We start from the raw sequence: 20,013 nt of genomic DNA, 5'->3' as shown, positions 1-20,013 counted from the left end.
GGCTGCTCCCTCCCCGGTATTGTGGGCGCTCTGGGGTCATGGGCATCACTGGGGTCCCTTTGCTGGACAGTTACATACATGCGCATGTGTGATGAATATAAACGTGTATGTTTGTGAATCACTCCATGTGTGCTTTTCTGCACCTTCCCAGTCACCTGCTATGTCCTGGTCACGGTCCCAAGCCAGACCCTAGCGAAGTGCCCACCGCTGCAAGGGCAGGACACCCGTCCCCAAAATAAATGCACCCTCACGTCCTTAGTCTTCCCCGCTGCTGTGCCGTGGTTCCCTCTGATCACTAGCAAGTTGCAGTGAACAGTGCTGCTTGTTTATCTTTGGGAACAAGGACACGCTTCGCTGCAGGACGGTTTCCTAGCAGTGCAATGGTTCCATCAATGTGCGGACGCAGCAAAATTTTTGAAGCCAGAATCCTTCCCCAAAAGGCTTTAATCACATTATACTCCCATTAACCTCTTTTTTTCTCTAAAAAGAGAAACCATTTTACCACAGGGTCACCAATATCATCGGACATTAGGAGTCTGGCCGTTTTGCCATCTGATGGCAAAAAATCACACGCCACTATTTATTAATAATTCGCACTGTCCGTTTGCTGGTGTGACCGAGCCCCTTTCCCTGTGTCATGAGCTGTCCACGCTTCTCCTTCAGGGCCGCCGCCATGCCTATCTTCCACCCCTTTGTCTGTGCGCTGTTTAGGAACGGGAAGAGCGAGTTAAGTTTTTCTGCACTAATCCTTTGTTATACAGCACTGCAAATATTCTCTTCCTGCCTGACACTTTGCTGTAACTCTGCTCACGATGCCTGTCCTGAGGTTTCTCTCTGCAGGATCAGCAGCAATCCCATCCTACGCCCCTGGACGCTTAATCCACATTTCTCCCGCCAAAAACGCGTGAAAATACTAATAAGCTGCGCTCTGTTGAACACCCACCTTGTGCCAGGCTTTCTGCCGAGTCCCAGAGAAGCGCGGTTGGGTCCATTCGAGGCCAGTGCGCTGACAAGTGAAGGTTGGTGACACTCGAGGAGGAGGCCGGGAACCGACCGCCTCGCGGAAAACCGTGCGGCCGAGCAGGACTTGCGCCCGAGTCTGTCGAGTCTGACCACTGTGCTTCTCTCCCACCCAGCCTCGCCAGCTCTTCCTGTCACTCGAATCATCCTTGCCTGGCCTGACTGAGCGCGTCGTTTCGGGTTAACACGTGGCTGGGTGTGGCGTGCGGACAAGGCCCGATGCAGCCACTTGTCTCCATCCGTGCATTGGAAAAGCACCCACTAAGCGCTTTCTGCACCCTGGGCCCCGTGCCGGGCTGGGAACGCTGTGAGGGGAAGACCCAGCCCGGCTCCACAGAGGGGATGGGGCCAACCATGCCTCATCCTGCTTGTCATTTGCTCACCCGCTCTGTGCACGCCCAGGGATTGCTGGGTGAAGGGATACTGCACATTTTTCTTAATCTCAGGTGTGGCGTGTGGGGGCAGGGGTGGGCCTGCTCTGTAGTGCTGGGGGCTGGAAATGAGCAAGGTGATGTCATCAGCCGTCACAAGGGGGCCTTGGAGGTAAGCAAGAAACACCATAATCAAGCTATGACACCAACGGCAAAAAGCTGGTGCAGTTCCTCGATTTCCTCGCTAGATCCCTGGTTTGGTCACGCACATGTAGGCCAACACGCATACACACGCACGTGCACATGCCCCTCCCTCCTCCAGCCCCCAGAGCAGCGGCATGGGCTGTATCTGGCCCTGGGCGGCAGGAGGGTGCGCGGCCCGGCCCCGTCTGTGCTCGGCCGGGTGGGTCCCGGTGGTTCCTGGGAAAAGGCCACGCAGTCTGCAGCAATGAGCACAAGGCTAATTTTAACCAAGAGCAGCAGAGTGACCTTGGCACAGAAGGGAGATGCCCCTAGACGGTGCCCTAGCCCTTCCAGGGGACATCAGGCCAAGAGCAGAGAGCTCCCCGTGCCCTCCCACCTTCCCTCTCTGCTGTCCCTCCACCTCATCAGTCCTTAGTAAGCCGCCTTCAGCCTCTGCTGCCCACAGGGGCTGGTGGCTCAGGGGCCAAATTTGGAAAGGAGGGGGTGGGCCGGGGTGGGGAGGAGCGCAGGGGTCTGGCAAGTCACGCCTGCGAGTAACCCAGGGAAGGTGCTGTCTGGCCTGGGCTCAGCTCCCAAGCATGTTTGCAGGAAGGGAGCATGCATGTATTGACACCCTACTGTATGCACCATATTATGTCTGAAGCTTTAGGTACGTCGTCTCAGTTCGCCCTGGCTTCCCTTTGAGACAGACATGCTGTGCCTGCTTCAAAGAGGATGAAACGGAGGCTCAGAGAGTTAAACCATTTGCGGGGATCCCACAGCCAGTAGGGGCAGAGCCAAGAGGTGACATGAGCCCGACCTGACTCCTCCAAATCCGGTGCTTCTTTCACAGTTCCACCCGCAACTGACAAGAGCACTGGGCTGGAAAGGAAAACTCTGGCGGGGGCAGGGGAGGCTCTGCAGAGGCTTGGGACAAGCTCAGGCCGCCCTGGGTGTGTCCCAGCTGCATGGGCAGGGCAGATGACCTCAAACCAGGGAGCTCAGTTTTCTCATCTACAAGATGGGACCAGTCGCCTCACCCGCTCCTCAGGGCGCCCTGCAGGCTGAGCGAGACGGTCCACGCAGGAGGCACAGCGCAGGCCGCACACGGCCCTGCAGGCTGAGCGGGACGGTCCACGCAGGAGGCGCAGCGCAGGCCGCACGCAGCCCCGCAGGCTGAGCGAGACGGTCCACGCAGGAGGCACAACGCGCCCGCACGCAGCCCTGCTGGCGCTGCGCCGTGGCCAGCGTCCGTGCTCGTGTGCACGGTGGCGCCCTGCTTGCACGAGTGAGGACGACGCATGCGGGGCTCCTTAGGGCGGGGTCTTGTCTCACTTGTGGATGTTTCTCTTCGGGGTCACACCAAGGCCTGAGAGGTCACGGAGTCCCCAGCTGGACATTTTCCCTATGCACCCACAGATCCTAACACTTCCCCGCTGTGTCCGGGACACTCCCGGGGGCTGTGTCAGGTCCCCGCTGGGGGCAGGTGGAGCTGTCACTCTGAGAGCCAGCAGCAGAGCTCCCGCGCGGGCAGGAGGCCGGCCACGCCAGCCCTGCAGATGCCCTGCAGGGACTCGAGCCCCAGGCTCCGGTCAGCCCGGCGGCCACACCAGCACCAGATGTTTGTCTTCCTCCCTCGATTCTGCGGACGTCCGTGCACCTTCCTGCCATCCTCTGGGCGCATTTGCTTAGCCATGCTAAAAGGATCGCCCCTCCAGGGCCACGGCAGACCCGCGCTCAGGCTGCCCAAGAGCACATTGAGCCTCAGTGCCCTTAGGGGCCCTCAAGGGGTGCTGACAGAGCCACGCCTGGGGCTCGGGTTTGGCCCACCACTTTCTAAGGACACGCTGGTGAGTGACAGGCTCCATGTCCCTGCTTCCCGCCAAAATGAGGGCGCCGCACATCCGAGAGGCTGCTGTGAGGACACCCCGAGCCGCACACCAAGGCAAGGCGCAGAAGCCCTCTGTAAACTGTGGAGTGCTGTGCCCACGCGCTTAGGAGCAACTGCTTTAAAGATGCTACACTCTGTTCCGTTCCACAAAGAGCTATTCCAGCATGCTTAAGGAATGGAATTTTCCAGTGAACCAACTGCTCTGAGATGGAGAGCTATCAAATATAAAGATTACTATTTCCCAGAAAAACCTGGGGTGAACTATTACCTGTGCACCAGGAAGCCAAACGGAGCACAGACTGCGGATCTTTGGGCAAATCCCTTATCCAGGCCTCAGTTTCCACTTTGTGAGAAGGGGACAGTGGTGAGAGAGTTGTGCTAGATGACTGATTTTCAAAAAAAGTTTTAAAGCCAGACTCTGTTCAAATAACCCTTACAAGGCAACCAAATACATACAACAGAGGAGGAGGAATGGCTGAGTCTGAAGGGGGGCACACCTGGACGCCCACCTCCTCATTCCCCTGCCCCATCCGGCTGTGAGCCTCCCGCTCCTGAGACCCAGGGGGAGCACAGTTTGAGACGTCCAGGAAGAACGGCCTAGAGTGGTGGGTCCTGCTCTGCCATTTGCCAGCTGTGTGGCCTTGGGCCAGTTACTTGCCCTCTCTGGGTCCCAGTTTCCTCATCTATAAAGGTGAGGACCATAAGACCCACCTCTTGGGGTTGTCTAAAGTCCCCCTAGGCAGGAGGACAGCAATCACGTGGCCCAGATGCTGCGGGCACGGGCCCCCTGCCGTGTCCTCACAGGCGTGAATGTGCAGGTGAGAGACTGTGACTTCGCCAGGGAGAGCAGCCTTCTCTCCCGCCAGGAGGGCAAATGCCCGGGGCAGGAGATGATGCCCATTCACTCACTCATTCTCTCTCTCTCTCTCTCTCTCTCTCTCCTTTCGTCCTCCCTCCCCTCTCTTCACACGCTCACACGTTTCACTGTCTGGCTGGGAACTGGAAGGCTCCTCGCCCTTTACAGATTTTTTATGCGCTTTAACAAAAGCACACCAGAAACCTGCTCTGTTCTGGGCATCGGCGGGGCAAGTGCGCCCCCTGGTGGAGAAAACTCTCATTCATCCTTCGAGATTTGGTCCCTGCCTCACCTTCCCCAGGTGAAGGCACCTGCCTCTCCTGAGAACATGCCTCTGAGGATGTGCTGCTCTCCTGGGTTCTTTTCTGATTCTCCCAGGCTGTCACTGGGCCTGCAGGTCTGGGACCTGACACAGGCGGGCCCTCCAGGTGACTGGAGCCAGCCTTCCAAACCTCACGCAGCCTAGCCCGGTGGTGGTTCTCAATCGCGGCTTCCCAGGCCCCACCTGGAATCCTGACACTGCTGATTCCAACGTGCAGCAGCGGGGCTGAGAACCGCTGCGCCTGGCCAGGGAACAGGGGACACCTGCTCCCCACAGTGGCTCAGGGGGCCTGCGAAAGACACGGCACCCCCACCCAGCCTTAGACTGCGCATCCGCACCTCTGGAGGAGAGGCTGGGGACGCTGTGTGTCAAACAAAGCCTGGAGGTGGTGTCTGAGAAGCACTGGGCGACCCTTTGCATCTTTAAGGGAAGGCAGTGGGGTCCAGGGAGGTGACAAGCCAGCTCCAGACCTTGTGATTCCTGCACAGCCTAGACGGCGGGGGCCCAAGTTGTGAGAAGACACTTCACAGGCGCCTCGGGGTCTGGGAGGTGGTGCCTGGCCCAATGTCCCTGCTCAGAGGGGACAAGGGACTTGGTTCTTATGCTATGCTATCAGCTCCCTCCTTGGCCTGTACCCACAGGAGCCAGGTCCTCCCTCGGCCCCCGGCAGGCGAGCCCCAGGGCCGGGGTGGTCTCTGCCACGCGCCACACACACAGAAGCAGTGACTGTGTGCTGTCCTGCATGCACGCCCGCTCAGCTCCCGCCAGCCTCCGCCAGGCACAGGCTCTGGGCCAGGCAGGTCCGTCCTCCAGGGACCCGGGACCTGGTCTGACCAGGGAGGGGCTGAGCTGTGCCGTGTCCTGACAGACTCAGCAACCACTCCTCCCAAACAGCCCTCTGGGAGGTCGGGGACCCCACACTTTCTGGAGCCCCCCGGCCCCAACGGCAGGGTTCCCTGTCTCCCGGTTCCTCTGCCGCCGGCATCCTGGACTGGCTGGGGGAGACCTGTCCACCTGGGCTCCTGGGCGAGGCCCCAGGCCCACCTTGGCCTCCCCCTGCAGGCCACGTGCCACGGCCAGCAGAGAGCTGTGAGTGCCAAGAACGGGGTTCAAATCCCAGGCCCAGCACCGACCACCTAGGAGATAAGCCCAGGGTCTTGGACCCAGGCTTCTTCGTCTGTAGGGTCCTCGTAGCTATGACAACAGCAGTGACATGGCCGCCGCGCCCACCTCCCTGGCAGGGCTGCTGGAGAGTCGGTGCTAAGCTAGTGCTGTGCAGATTGCTCTCTCCACGGCCGGTGGCTGTCCAGCCCTGAGGGGTTCTCCCAGCTGCACCCCCAGAGGCCTGCAGCTCTGCTCCCACCCCACCCCCATCCTGCCAGTGATGGCCAGGGTGTGTGCGAGCTCTCTGTGCCTCAGTTTCCTCCTCTGGACAAGGGGTGATAATAGTTCTAGCTCGTGGGGTTATCACAGGGTCAGAGGAGTCAAGGGGTTCACGGGAGAGGAAGCTGGGTGCACAGGGGGGCCTGGGAGTTTTAGGGCGGTGGAACCATCGTGTGTGACGCTGTGATGGTGGGTCCGTGTCATTGCACTTTTGCCAAAACCCACAGAATGTAGGACACAAACAACAAACCCTAATATAAACAATGGACTTTAGTGAACAGCAGTGTGTCAATCTCGGCGCATCAACTGTAAGGAAAGGACCACACCATTGCAACACTGTTACTTTCTGCTGTTTCTTCTGTAAACAGAAACTGCTCAAAACATTCAGTCCATTATAAACAAAATAAAAAGATAACTAGTGGGGAGCCCCCAGTGTTTCTTGGTGTCTCCACCCCTTGGTCCCTTGCCCCGTCCTGGTCCCCCCAAACACCCCTCAGCCCACCAGGACGCCCAGCAGCTGTGGATCTGCGAGGCGAGGGCGCCCCCTGCTGGCCAGGAGAGGCAGTGACCGCCCCTGCGCCGCGTGTGAGATGTCCAGGCTGGTCACTGGGAATGACGTGGAAAAGGCCAGACTCTCCTGACTTTATTATGGAACAGTCCCCAGTGCCGGGTGCAGCCCGCAGCACGGCTCCCCTGGAACGGGCGTCGGGGACAGCGGTCCCCAGCCTTGTTGGCACCAGGGACCAGTTTCGTGGGAGACAATTTTTCCACGCGAGGGAGGGGAGTGGGGGGTAGGCGGTGATGCCGGCGACGGAGCAGCTGTAAGTACGGGTGAAGCTTCTCGCCCGCCGCTCACTTCCTGCTGTGCGTCCAGCCCCCCTTTCCTAAGTTTCATGGAAGATAAGTTTTCTGTGGCCTGGACATTGGGCACCGCAGGTCTACGGGATCGCGTCCCGCTAATGCAGCTGACAGGGGGGGCACAGGGCTGGGGTCCCCCGCAGGTCGGAGCAGTAGGGCTCGAGGTCACCTGTGGCCCACCTGCTGGCATGGCACCAGCATGGAGCCTGATGGCAGTCACTTAACAGTGTGCCAGGCACTGTTCCAGACACCTCACCGGGCCTAACGCCGTCCTCAGGACAGGACATACAGCGTGGGTACCTGTGTGGGCCTTCCCCGTTGTACACACGAGGAAGTGGAGGCACAGAGAGGCTAGGCACTTGTCCGAGGGCACACAGCCCGGGAAGGCTGGGCAGACCGGGCTCCTGCCGGGACTCGCCTGCAAAGCTGCCTCTGCCTCTGGTTTCCTCGGCTGAGAAATGGGCGCCCCTGTCTCTGCCTGTCCTCCAGGCTCTCCGGAGGCGACCCGGGCCAGCGGGCGGGGCTAGGGCTGCAGCTCGTACTGCTGCTCCGTGGCCGTGTAGAAGTCCTCGAGCACCGACCGCAGGAACTCGAAGGTGGGCCGCTCCTCCGGCCGGCTGCACCAGCACTCGGCGATGACGCTGCGGTACAGCTCCGGCGGGCACGTGTCGGGGCACGGCATGCGGTAGCCGCGCTCCAGGCAGCGGATGACCTCGGGGTTGCTCATTCCTGTGGGCAGAGGGGACAGAGAGCTCGAGCGGGGGCTGGGAGGGTGGGCACTGCCATCTGAGTCCCAGAGTGCCTGCAGGCACAGGCCCTTGCCGGCTCCAGCGTCACCAGCTAGCGCCGCTTTTAACCCTCGGTGCAGCGCTCGCGGCTGCGACCCCTCGCCCACGGCGGCACCCACAGTCCCACCTCGCCCACGGCGGCACCCACAGTCCCACGGCAGTCTGTGCTGTGCGTCGACGACGAGTCCGTTTTGCTCTTGTGTGATGAGGAAAGCTTGAAAGCCCGGAAAGCTTGTTTGACTTTACAGGCAGCTTTGCTTGTCATGTCAATCAGAATAGGTAACATAGACATGTATGTTTTCATTACGTTACTTATTTATTTTTGAGACAGAGTCTCGCTTTGTTGCCTGGGCTAGAGTGAGTGCTGTGGCATCACCCTCGCTCACAGCAACCTCACACTCCTGGGCTAAACGATCCTCCTGCCTCAGCCTCCCGAGTAGCTGGGACTACAGGCATGCGCCACCATGCCCGGCTAATTTATTCTATATATATTAGTTGGCCAATTAATTTCTTTGTATTTATAGTATAGACGGGGTCTCGCTCTTGCTCAGGCTGGTTTTGAACTCCTGATCTTGAGCAATCCGCCCGCCTCGGCCTCCCAGAGTGCTAGGATTACAGGCGTGAGCCACTGCGCCCAGCCACATTACGTTATTTTTAAATGTTCACAATTTTATTTTGATAAATGAAAAATTAGAAAAGTCAATTCAAAATTATAGACTAAAGTCGACACTCAGCTGTGCGCCCTCATGCCACGGCTGTCGGCTACAGTCGATGCTGGGCTGTGCGCGTCCATCTGTGGCTATCGACTATAGTCGACACTCGTACCGAAGTGGTTAAACATCCCTTTATTTATATTTTATTGCTTGGGGAATAGCTGGACGTGAGGCTGTAGATTGTTCTCCTGAATGTGGGCTCTTCCTCACGGATGGGGCCCTGTCTTGTCACCTGTGACTGCCCAGAACACAGCCGGAGCCTGCTTACGGGGCAGGTACGCCCCGAACCTCCCCCAGGGCCGCCCAGCCCCTCCAACTGGGGGGTGTGGGGGTGTCTGGGGCCTGCAGTCCACCCACTGCTCTGCCTGCTCAAATGGGACTTTTAGTGGAGTAAGCTTGGTTCTGGTTTGGGGGGCCCACGTGACCCCTGAACTGAACTTCAGAAGCTCTGGTCCAGCTCAGAGAAGACAGTTTACATAAATGGCTGTCTCTATTTCTGCCTGAGGAAAGACAGCTTGAGACATAGGCACCACCTCTCTCCCAATTAGCATTCCGAGCGCCCCCTGGTACCGTTGCCCCTGCCTCTGCTGCTGGGGGCGGGGGACACGCCCCGAGGCCCAGCGCGGGGGCACGAAGGGGCAGAACCCGCCTCGTGAACAGCATGCCCGGGCCTCTGCCCCTGGGACTCCACGCCCACACGCATGTGCAGCCACAGGCGCCAAGGACGGGCCTGCTGTCAGGGCAGCCCCGGGAGGGCAGGGCGCGGCGCGAGCGGCAGGCACGGCCCTACCTGGGTACGGCACCCGCCCATAGGTGACGATCTCCATCAGGAGGACCCCGAACGACCACACGTCTGCTTTGATGGTGAACACCCCGAAGTGGATGGCCTCCGGGGCGGTCCACTTGATGGGGAACTTGGCCCCTGCGGGAAAAGCCACGTGCAGTTATGAGAGGTTGTCCCTCCACCCCTGCCCTCCTGCCTGTGCCACCTCTGGTCCCCACGGCTGGGCCTCACGGGTTTGGCCACTGGACACCACAGAGATTCGGGCTGGGAAGTCAACAGGACACACCAGGACCTGTGACCAGGTAAGAGCAGACCCGGGAGCTGCAGCACAAAAGCACGATGTGGCCCCCAAGACCACTTGCTGTCACCCCCAGTAGGTCTTTAAGAGGAGGGTAAGTGTGGCCAGGGGTGGTGGCTCACGCCTGTAATACTAGCACTCTGGGAGGCCAAGGCGGGAGGATCGCTCAAAGTCAGGAGTTCAAAACCAGCCTGAGAAAGAGCGAGACCCCGTCTCTACTATAAAATAGAAATAAATCAACTAAAAATATATATAGAAAAAAATATATAGAAAAATATATATATGGCCAACTAAAAATATATATAGAAAAAATTAGCCAGGCATGGTGGCGTATGCCTATAATTCTAGCACTCTGGGAGGCCAAGGCGGGAGGATTGCTTGAGCCCAAGAGTGTGAGGTTGCTGTGAGTGAGGCTGACGCCACGGCACTCTAGCCCAGGCGACAGAGTGAGACTCTGTCTAAAAAAGAAGAAGAAGAAGAGAGTAAGTGGCCTCACTGCGCAGCCAGCACACGTGTCTCCGTCTGCACTGGCGGAGTGCTCTTCTGCCACACACGGGCCTTGTTTAATAGCAGGGACTATCAGTTTAGCTTGTCCTGCACGGTGGGGACGGTGACACAGACCCCTAGAGTCCCTGTGAGGAAGGACTCGCACCCTGATGCCCCACGAAGCCGTGGACCTGGCCGGCATTCCCAGCGGCGCACGGGCCCGAGGCACTCCCTCCCCGCGCCTGGCTCTCTCCGCGGCCAGCCCGCCCGAGCTTCCCCAGGGAACCAGCTGCATCTGCCTTCTGCACGACTGATTCAGATGCCCGGCGAATTTTGCTTGCTCACAGGCAGATGTATGCGACCCCTCAGATCCTCTTGTGAAGTCGATTTGTACCTCGGTTACATTAGCAGAGTAAAACTGAGGGCCCCGTGGAAGCCCTGATCCAGGAGTAAAGTTTGCTGCTCACACATTGAAGCTGTGCTTCCCAGCGTGCTCTGTGAAAGCCCAGCTCTGCGGGAGAGGAATAGGGCCCAGTGGAAGTAGTATTGGGGGGCTGAAACTAGTTCGGGAGACACCAGGTGAGGCAAATGTGAATTGTTTCTTGGCTGCAGGACTTCTCAGTGCCTTGAATATGTTGGCGTGCACTGGGAATCTCCAAGGCAGGAAGGGAGAGGAACTGCAGTTTCTCCGAACCTACCTTACCCTAAAGCCATTCCTCAGTGGAGGCCTGGCGGCATCGCTGCTCTGCTGAACGCAACTGGGGAAATGCAGTCTAGAACTGTGGAGACCACAGAGCTCTCAGGGCTCTGCGCAGGGGCCGGGCCGTGTGGTATCAAGGAGAGTCCCGGGGGCTGTGGGCAGTTGGGGGTGGTAAGGCCCGAGGTCTCCCTGTGGTTGCGGGGCTCCGCTCACCCTCCTGGGCAGTGTATTCACTCTCGACGATCCTGGCCAAGCCGAAGTCAGCGATTTTGCAGCACAAGGTCTCGGACACCAGGATGTTGGCTGCCCGCAGGTCTCGGTGGATAGAATTCATGTGCTCGATGTACGCCATCCCTTCGGCGACCTGTGCGGACAGGCCACGGGTGAAGGACGGTGTGGCGGCCTCCTCACCGGGGTCGAGCCCGCCCCATGCCCCTGGGCGGCCCCTGAGGGAAGCGCCCACCGGCCTCTGCAGAAGCAGCCGCGCCCCTGGCAAGGCGCCAGGGGAAGGACGGCGGGGGTGGGGCTGTCCTGGCTGCTTTGGTGGGTGCCGGGGGTTCTGCTGCTGGGGAAGGAGCTCGTTTTAGAGGGGAGTAGAAAGGCAGGGGGGACTCAGCTGCTCCTCAAATGGACAAACCCCCGGCCCCCCAGAATCCCAGAACAGCAGAGACCTTGTCGTCAGAGATACCCTGTTTCCCCGAAAATAAGCCCTACTCATAAAACAAGCCCTAGCAGGATTTCTAAGCATGTGTGCAATAGAAGCCCCACCCCGAAAATAAGCCCTAGTGACGGGCGTGGCTACGCAGCGCGTCTGCACAACCCATGCATTTCGTTGCGGAGCGGTGAAGAAGAAGAGTGGCCCTTCTCATCTGCCCCATTGTGACAACGACTATCCCAGAGGTGACCGGAAAGGTGCGGGCAGCCCCACCCACAAGGTCGGCTCCCCGTGTCGGGTCCCGGCCATCCTGTGCATGCTGCAAGCTGAGGCTTTGAGGGGAAAATAACATCCCCTGAAAATAAACCCTAGGGTGTCTTCTTGAGGAAAAATAGATATAAGACCCTGTCTTATGTTCGGGGAAACACAGTATAAGGGCCACCTGCACCCCTCCTGTCCTCGCCTCTCCTCCCAGGCAGCTGTCTCCCAGTGCACGGAAGGAAGATTGCAGGGCAGAGGTAGGAAAGGAGGGAGGAAAACAAGGGAAGGGCAGGAAGGAGCGAGGAAGACAGGAGGGAAGAGACTGGGTGTCCTCCCCTGCAGGCTGGGGGCACTGCTCTTGGAGCCGGAGCCCTCTATGGGGACAGGTGACCCCCGGCTACCTCCCTGAGGGGTCCTAGTCCTGACCCAGGACAGGAGGGGAGTGGTCTCCAGGGCACAGGGTTGAGGCCCTCATGGAATGAGGTGGCCACGGCTGAGCGCCCAACCCAGCAGCTGGCCGCTGCGGGCACTGCAGGGGCGGGGGCAAGAGCAGGACCCATATGGACAGGCAGCTGAGGCAGAGGGACCCTGGTCTCTGTTCCCTGATCACCAGTGCTGGGCCAGTGGTAGCAGTTTGCGGCTGCTCCGGTGCCTTTTAGCTGAGGAAACTAAGGATATTTATTCACCCAATTGATGGATGGAGAAACTGAGGCAGAGAACACAGAGCCGATTCACCCCCTCGGATCAGCTACCCCACGGAGCCAGCACCAGAACTGATCCCGGTTCTCCTCATGCTTCCGTTTGCATTGGTTCATGCACGAGTCCCTTCGCCCATTCATTCATTCACTGACTGCCTCGCTAAGTCACTCGGTCAAAGCACAGTTGTCAGCATGGGGCTGTGGGAACACAAAACTGAACCCTAAACACGTCTGAGCGGCCCTTGACAGCACTCATTCCACTAGCTAATTTTTATCGAGCAGTACCAAAACTGACAAAAATCCCCAAAGACGAGTAGGGCCCAATGTGCTTTCAAAAAGCCACAACACACGAGGCTGCCGAGAACACGTGAGCTAAGGGCTCTCTAGCAGCTCCTGTCTGGGGAAGCCTTAGTAGAGATGACATTTGACTCAGGCCATGAACGGGGAGTGGGATTCCACCCGGTGAGAAGAGGGCGCTGTGGGCAGAGGCGAGGCAGGGCGGGCGGGCACAGGGAGCAGCGCCATTGGCTACAAACACGGGCGCCTGGGCCTCGAGGGCAGGCCGGCGCTGGCCTCGGAGGAGGGGTCCCGGGGGCTTTGCGTTTCATCCTCGGAGCAGGAAAAGAAGAGCGCAGGAGGGCGCCGAGCTTGCGCCATGAGGGTGTGTGTTCGTGCCCACGCGGGGTGAGGGTTAGCACGGTCAGAACAGAGTTTATTTTCATTTATTTATTTAGAGACAGGGTCTCACTCTGTTGCCTGGGCTAGAGTGAGTGCTGTGGCGTCAGCCTCGCTCACAGCAACCTCACACTCCTGGGCTAAACGATCCTCCTGCCTCAGCCTCCCGAGTAGCTGGGACTACAGGCATGCGCCACCATGCCCGACTAATTTTTTCTATATTTTTAGTTGGCCACTTAATTTCTTTCTATTTTTAGTAGAGACGGGGTTTCGAACTCTGGGCCTTGAGCGATTTTCCCGTCTTGGCCTCCCAGAGTACTAGGGTTACAGGCCTGAGCCACGGCGCCTGGTGAGAACAGTTTAGAAGCTGTTCTGAGAGGTCCTGATTTTCCGATTTCCTGACCCCGTATGCATGACCGACCACATCTAGGTATTGAACTCAGATGGCCTTTCTCGTCCTTTACCACTGGGTGACCCAAGGTTTCCCAAGGGCTTGCAGTGGGGACCAAGCAAGAGACAGGAGAGGGTGAGAGAAGGGGTAACGGGCTTATTGCTGTCCTGTGGTCTGAACCCGGCGACCAGCACTCGTTTTCCAGAACCATCGTGCCGGCCCACTCAGACTGACGTCTGCTCACCTCAGCGGAAAACGGGCACCGTGACGCCAGTCCCTGCACGACAGCAACAGCGGACGAGGTGGGCGAGGTGGGGCGGGCTGTGCGGGCTGGTGGGAGGGAAGGTTTCCTCTCTGAAGCTGGGGGTTGTCTGCACCTCGCGGGTGACCACAGACCAGAGCTTTTCTGCTGAGACTTCCAGTTTTAACGACACACACACACGGGGCCACCAGATGTGTTTCCTGCCAGTCAGAGCCCTCGGCTAAATCTCAGGGAGGGAACATCCTCCACCTCGTGTCATCTGGAAAGTTCTGCATGTGAACCCGAGGGACACTGAGGACCAGTCCAGGGCAGCAGAGGTCGGGCCCTTGAGACTCGCCGATGGCAGCAGTAGAGGGTCCGCTAGGCTCAGGGAAGTGACGCCCCTAGCACTTGGATGAGACTCATGCCTGCCTATCAGCCTGGGGACAATCCCGGGGCTGTGGGAGGACTTAGGGCTCCTGGAACAGGGGCAACATTTTCAGAGTCACCTCCTACAGGAGGCGATTGTGGGCGCCGTCTGAAGTAGAGGTGAACACACCTGCCTGTGCCGTGTCATAATAAACACAACTCTCGCCTCTCGCCAACTCTGGGGACTCCCACAACACCACCGCTCTCTTCCTCTGCAAGGGGCAGCCTCGTCCAGCACGCCGCCCGGGACGCCCCGCCCCTGCTTCCCTGTGGCTGCAGGAGCAAGCGCGGCAGGTGAGGTGAGGGACTTGTGCCCAGAGGGAGGAAGGTGGGCCCTCGTGTCCCCCTGGCTGAGAAGAGGACGGGATGGTCGCGTGTGAGCAGCACCTGAGCCGACAGGACGACACACTCGGACACTGGGAGAAACCGGCGGGGCAAAGCCACCGCCTGCTGGCTGCCCACATCCACTCGCACATCCGGAAGATTATAGCTTTGGGTTTTCTGTCCTTCGCAGTCCATCCTAGGTCTGACCGTTATGCCCTCTAAGCAGCTGGCCGTTTTACGAGGCGCAGGGGAGAGGAGTGTGGCAGTTCACCCACCTGGGCTGACATGTCGATCAGTCTCGGGAGGGACAGTCTGCCACCTTCGTCTGTCTTCAGGAAGTCCAGCAGGCACCCTAGGATGAAAAAGCCGCAAACTGCACTTCTGCAAAGCGACCCCCTGTGGTGCCAGCCCTTCCGGGTGCCGGCTGCCCCCACCCGGGAGCAGGAAGTGGGCTGTGGCGCTTGGGCCCCTCGGGGCACCAGGAAGGAAGCACCACAGCTGCTGAGCGCCTGGCATGTCACAGAAGCTCCCATCTCAGGGCCCGCAGGGCCGCTGCTGCAGCGGACGGCTGGCGTGCCACCGGCCGCCCAGACGAGGCTAGGGCTCAGCAGGTTGGGGGCTGTCTGAGGTCGCACAGCTGGCGGCTGGGAGCAGAGCCCCCGTTCTGACTCAAAGTCAATGCCCTGCCAGGAGCGGTGGCTCACGCCCGTAATCCTAGCACTCTGGGAGGCCGAGGCGGGCGGATCGCTCCAGGTCAGGAGTTCAAAACCAGCCTGAGCAAGAGCGAGACCCCGTCTCTACCATAAACAGAAAGAAATTAATTGGCCAACTAAAAATATATAGAAAAAATTAGCCAGGCATGGTGGCATATGCCTGTAGTCCCAGCTACTTGGGAGGCTGAGGCAGGAGGGTCACTTGAGCCCAGGAGTTTGAGGTTGCTGTGAGCTAGGCTGACACCGCGGCACTGTAGCCTGGACAACAAAGTGAGACCCTGTCTCAAAAAAAATAAAATAAAATAAAATAAAATAAAATAAAATAAAATAATCAAGTCAATGCTCTTTCCTGATGTGACACTCCTACGTGTTGGCCTTGCTCCCTCAATCCCTGCTGTCAGACACACATGCTCCCTCTGGCGACCTAGTGTCAGTAAGAAAACATCAAATTGTCCCTGGGGCTTGATGCGGAGGACAAGTGCATATGGCACATGGGAGCAAACGGCCCGAGGGACGCTCACCCGAGGTGTACAGGGGAGCCACTGTGCCCTCAGCACAGGACTGTGGCCCCCTTGGTGACAGTCACTAAAGAGCCATATTTGAGACCCTACAGGAGCAGTGGGAGGCAGTCAGTGGGGTGAGAAGGAGGTCAAGGCCCACCCCAGCCCCTGTCCCGTAAGAACCAGGCCATGTTGTGGGCCTCAGAGGCTGTCTAGCCTGCCCTCTGCGCCCCCCTGTTGTAAAATATTTGCACAATTGTAACAGGTCCATGGCTAGGAGGTGGCAGGACTGGAATTAGAGCCTGTCTCTGTATGTCCAGCCACCTGCTCTTTGACGTTGCAAAGCTCTGTCCCTTCCAGCGGGCCTCCGACAGGGCTGGGCGTAGAAGATGCCTCCAGACATGCTGGCCGAACTGCCCGGTGCCGAGAGCACGGCTCTGTCACGCCCACTCAGCTCTCCTGTTTCTCATTCCCACCCTCCTGCCCCTGGCTGTGCCTAGATCTGCTGCAGGACACTGCCCAGCTGACCCCTGCCGTGACCCCTGGCCTGGCAAACCCACTGCCCCATCAGTCCCAGGCTCCCCCTCTAAGCTTGGACACCCCTGCCCCCGCCACACTGAGGACGCAGCCCTGCGGGGCACCACCTCTGGCCATGTACTCGGTGACAATGTAGATGGGCTCCTTGGTGACCACGGCGTAGAGCCGGACCAGCCTCTCGTGCTGCAGAGTCTTCATCAGGTTGGCCTCGCCCAGGAAGGCTTCCGGAGACATCGTCCCCTCCTTCAAGGTCTTGATGGCCACCTTCACGTTGTTTCTGTAATAGCCTGAGCCAGGGGACGTGGGGGGGGCACTCAGAAGACGGAGAGGCTGCTGGGAAGCGAACCCTTCACCCAGACTGACACCAGCTCCCTGGTGCCGCCCTGTTCTAGGTGGGAACCAAGGCCCAAGCTGGCTGTGGCCGGCGGGTGACCGCTGGGTGGGGCTCGCCCTGCGAGAGGGTGCCGAGCCCGTCGTAGCCCCCGGCTATACCCTGCTGGAGAGGGCGATCTCACCTCTCTGCCCCAGCCCCGGGGGCTGGGTGGCCCCCTTTTGCCCTGCATGTAGTCTGCCACCTGCCCCAAGCCCACCCCGGCATAGGGGCCTCTCCTGTCACACGACAGCGCCGGGCACAGCCAGAGGGACAGGGCAGGGGCGGTGCGGCCTCCTTCCCTCCTCCCTGTGCCCTCTCCTTAGCCCACCGCGTCTCCACTCTCCCTGCACTCCATTAGGCCCCCCGTCCACACGGAAGGGCAAGAGACAGTAACTCCATGTGCCCTTCTCGGGGACGGTCCCTTGGGACCGGGCTGCAGCTCCTGCCCGAGGCACCGCTGGCTTCAGCCCTGGGTGGGGAGGTCTCAGGGCGGGCTCAGGATCCGACCCTGAAATTATGACCCCGTGACATTCCAGGGACAAAACAAAGTCCCGTGTTTTATATTCTGGGAGTGCCCATGGCAAGCAGGGCCACAGTCCTCAGCTGCAAATGAAAGGTGAGGACACTGGGTCCTGGAACTTCAGTGACACAGCCGAGAGTGGTGGCCTCAGCCCACAGTCAGACTGTGGGGCTCCTGGTTCCTGGCTCCTCAGGTCTGACCTGCGGCTCCGTCTGCGTGAGCCACAGCCACGAGCCAGATGCTCCGGCTACACACACGCAGCGGCAAGCCAGCCCCGGGCCCAGGAGAAGGAAGGAGGGAAGCAGCTTAGGGCTGGGAGAGCTGGATTCTGCTCCTGCTCAACCCTGGGACAACCACAGCAGCTGTGTTGTGCCTCCACGACCTCATCTGTAAAATGGGTAGGCACAGACTAGCCCCCGCCCTTCCTCCCTCACAAGCCGTGGCAGGGAAGGACCACACCCTGTTCAGATGCTCGGCCTTCCGTCTTCTGCAGCCGCCTCTGGGCTTCAGGACGCTGGGTGGGGACAGGGCTCCGGGCACACACACTCACCCATCCAGACTTCGCCAAACTGCCCAGATCCAAGTTTCCTGACGAGCTTGAGAGACTGCCGGGGGATCTCCCACTCGTCCTGGGCCCAGGGGTTCTGCGGAGCCAGGTTCACGCAGGGCAGCGTCAGCCTCTGGCACAAACCGTCCCCTTTCTCTGCGTTCGGGAGGGAAGGGTGGGGCTGGAGCTTCCCAGAGTGGCCAGGCTCTCGCTGGGGAGCCACAGCGTCCCTAGCTGTGTCCCCTCACTCCCCACCCAGCACGTGTGTACACACACACACACACACACACACACACACACGGACACATTAGCTCTTTGCATCTGCAGCCGTCCCTGACCTGCTCCAAGACTGGAGACACTGACTCCTGTCCAGGTGGCCCTGTGCCCAGTCAGGACAGTGGACTGGGGCCACCAACTTTAATCATTATCCTGAGAGTGGCCAGTTGCTTAGGCCCAGCTTCGGGATAACCCCCCTCCCGCCCCACTGGTGGCACCAGTCACTCACACAGTTTGGGGTCTCAGCCACAGAGGCACAAGCGCTCCTCTGGCTCCACCACCCGCCCCGCCCCAGATGCCCCTCGTACTGGAGTAGTGCTGCACCAGGGCCTGCAGCGAGGGGAAGGTGATCCGGGGGGAGATGTAGTAGCCCCCCTCCTCCAGGGAGCGGATCTTATAGTGCTTGACGATGTCCCCTTGGGCGGTGACGTCCTTCACAGACAGGGAGAAGGCCCCTGGAGTCAGCGGAGACACAGGCGTGAGATGCGAAGACAGGGTTAGGATTGGGGCTCCATTTCAGTGCTTTGAAAAAAGTCCCCCAATTCTGCTCTCCGTTGTCACCCTTTCTATCCCCCCAGAGTCCCCCAGACTCAGCCAGGGACCACAGGACCTTGTAGCGGGTAGGACAGTCCCCCGGCAATCACGTGGGCCCCCGCCTGGGCACCTGGTCACTCAGGGCCCCCTTTGCCATGGACCACTAGGAAACGTGGGGTCGTTGGAGGGTGGAAGAGCTTCATGCCCTTTTCTGGCTACTGGGGGTGGCGCCTGTGCCCACAAGCAAAGAGCCTCACAGCCTCAGGCACCCACTGGGTGGCAGGGAGCACGGCGAGCTCCTTCCCAGGGGCCCTGTTGGAATTCCTGTGTTGCTTGTCGTGCACACATGTGTTTTGTCCCCTAGCTTCATGTCTCCCTGCAGACAGCTGGGAGCAGGTGTCCAGGGTTGGGAACAACTGAGGAGGTAAGAGTTTCCGGTTGAGAAACTCCTTTCCAGGAACTCGATGTTTTTACGACGTGCCTCTGTCCACCTCTCTGAGTTACTGTGGCCCCCTTCCATGCTGATGTGGGGGATGGGGATGCCGAAGCCCGGGAGTATTGCCGAGGCAGAGCAGACCTGGGCTGGGGTGCGGGGTTGGGGGGACCCCCAGGTCCGCGCCCACCGGGGCAGTACCGCACGTCGCCGCCAGGGGGCGGGCTCGCTGCCGCTTTCCCTCTCGCTCCGTTTTCCGCGGTCTTGTCAGTCCTGGCTCCTTCTTCTCCTGTCTCAGAACCACCTGCCCATCTCCCCTGCTCCCCTCCCGCCCCGCTAGCCCACGTGCCTCTCCCACCACCTGCTCGAAGGTGCTGGGGCGCAGCGCACCTGGCCGCGCCCCGACCCCGCCCCAGCCCCAGCGCGGAGGCCACCCGCGTCCCGCAAGGTGCGGGGCTAAGAATCCAGAGCTACGTCTGCCGCATTTCAGGAAATTCCTCACGGAGCCCGGCTTCCCATGCACCCTCCCAGCCTGGCGCTCCTCTGACGGTGCTGTCCTCCCCCGCAAAGGGAGCTGAGGGGCCTTCTCAGCAGCCCAGCCACAGGAGCCAGTCGCACAGTGCAGTCCTCGCTTCCCCTTCCTCCTCCAGTGTCACTGTCACCATCGTCTCTCCAGCTAAAGCTGGCCACAGGCTGTAGCAGGCCTGGGGCAGCTCCTGATGAGCAAGGCCTGGGACGGTCCTGTCACCCAGGCTTGTCACCCTGCTTGCCACGCTTCAGAGCTCCTGAGGGTTCTGAGCCTCTTACATGCCTGGCCCCCGACGTCCTGGGCTCGGGGCTTACTGCTGGTGTCAGGCAAGTCACCTCCTCTCTCAGGGGGCTCAGTTTCAGCGTCGGCCAAACCTGGGTGTGGCCTGGGGTCTCGCAGATGGAAAACGAGCGGCAAACGTGCGCCAGGGAGAAGCATAGCCAGGCTTGGAGCAGCACAATCGTCACAGCCCCGAGCTGGAACGACCCCGCGCCCACCAGCATCTGAACAGACCACTTGGTCACGGGACGTCCACTCTGGTGCCGTGTAGCCACGGACGTGAACAGAATATTGCCAAATTCAGCTACGTGAAATGCGTTCCCCCCAAATCCATGTGTTAAAGTCCCAAACCCCAGTGATTAATTAAGGTGATTAAGTTAAGTGAGGTCATTAGGGTGAGAGCCAATCCAGTATGACCAGCACCCTTATAAGAAGAGAGGAGGAC

At 59.7% G+C, this 20,013-nt stretch overlaps 1 protein-coding gene across 1 annotated transcript in view; it reads right to left on the bottom strand.

The window, feature by feature from the left end:
* Positions 1 to 6,369: 6,369 nt before the first annotated feature.
* Positions 6,370 to 20,013, bottom strand: part of BLK (BLK proto-oncogene, Src family tyrosine kinase) — a 50,799-nt gene continuing 37,155 nt past the window's right edge. The window contains exons 7-13 of the mRNA XM_012752965.2: positions 18,102 to 18,248; positions 17,521 to 17,673; positions 16,185 to 16,364; positions 14,603 to 14,679; positions 10,867 to 11,017; positions 9,176 to 9,307; positions 6,370 to 7,613 (exon numbers count right to left, since the gene is read on the bottom strand). Of these exons, the coding sequence (XP_012608419.2) occupies positions 7,408 to 7,613; positions 9,176 to 9,307; positions 10,867 to 11,017; positions 14,603 to 14,679; positions 16,185 to 16,364; positions 17,521 to 17,673; positions 18,102 to 18,248 (1,046 nt within the window). The 3' untranslated portion in view covers positions 6,370 to 7,407. The remainder of the gene's footprint in view (positions 7,614 to 9,175; positions 9,308 to 10,866; positions 11,018 to 14,602; positions 14,680 to 16,184; positions 16,365 to 17,520; positions 17,674 to 18,101; positions 18,249 to 20,013) is intronic.

Source organism: Microcebus murinus, chromosome 24 (genome assembly GCF_040939455.1).
Source record: "Microcebus murinus isolate Inina chromosome 24, M.murinus_Inina_mat1.0, whole genome shotgun sequence".
NCBI lineage: Eukaryota > Metazoa > Chordata > Mammalia > Primates > Cheirogaleidae > Microcebus > Microcebus murinus.
Note: the sequence above shows the minus strand (reverse complement) of the source record. Positions and strands in the feature narration are given on the sequence as shown.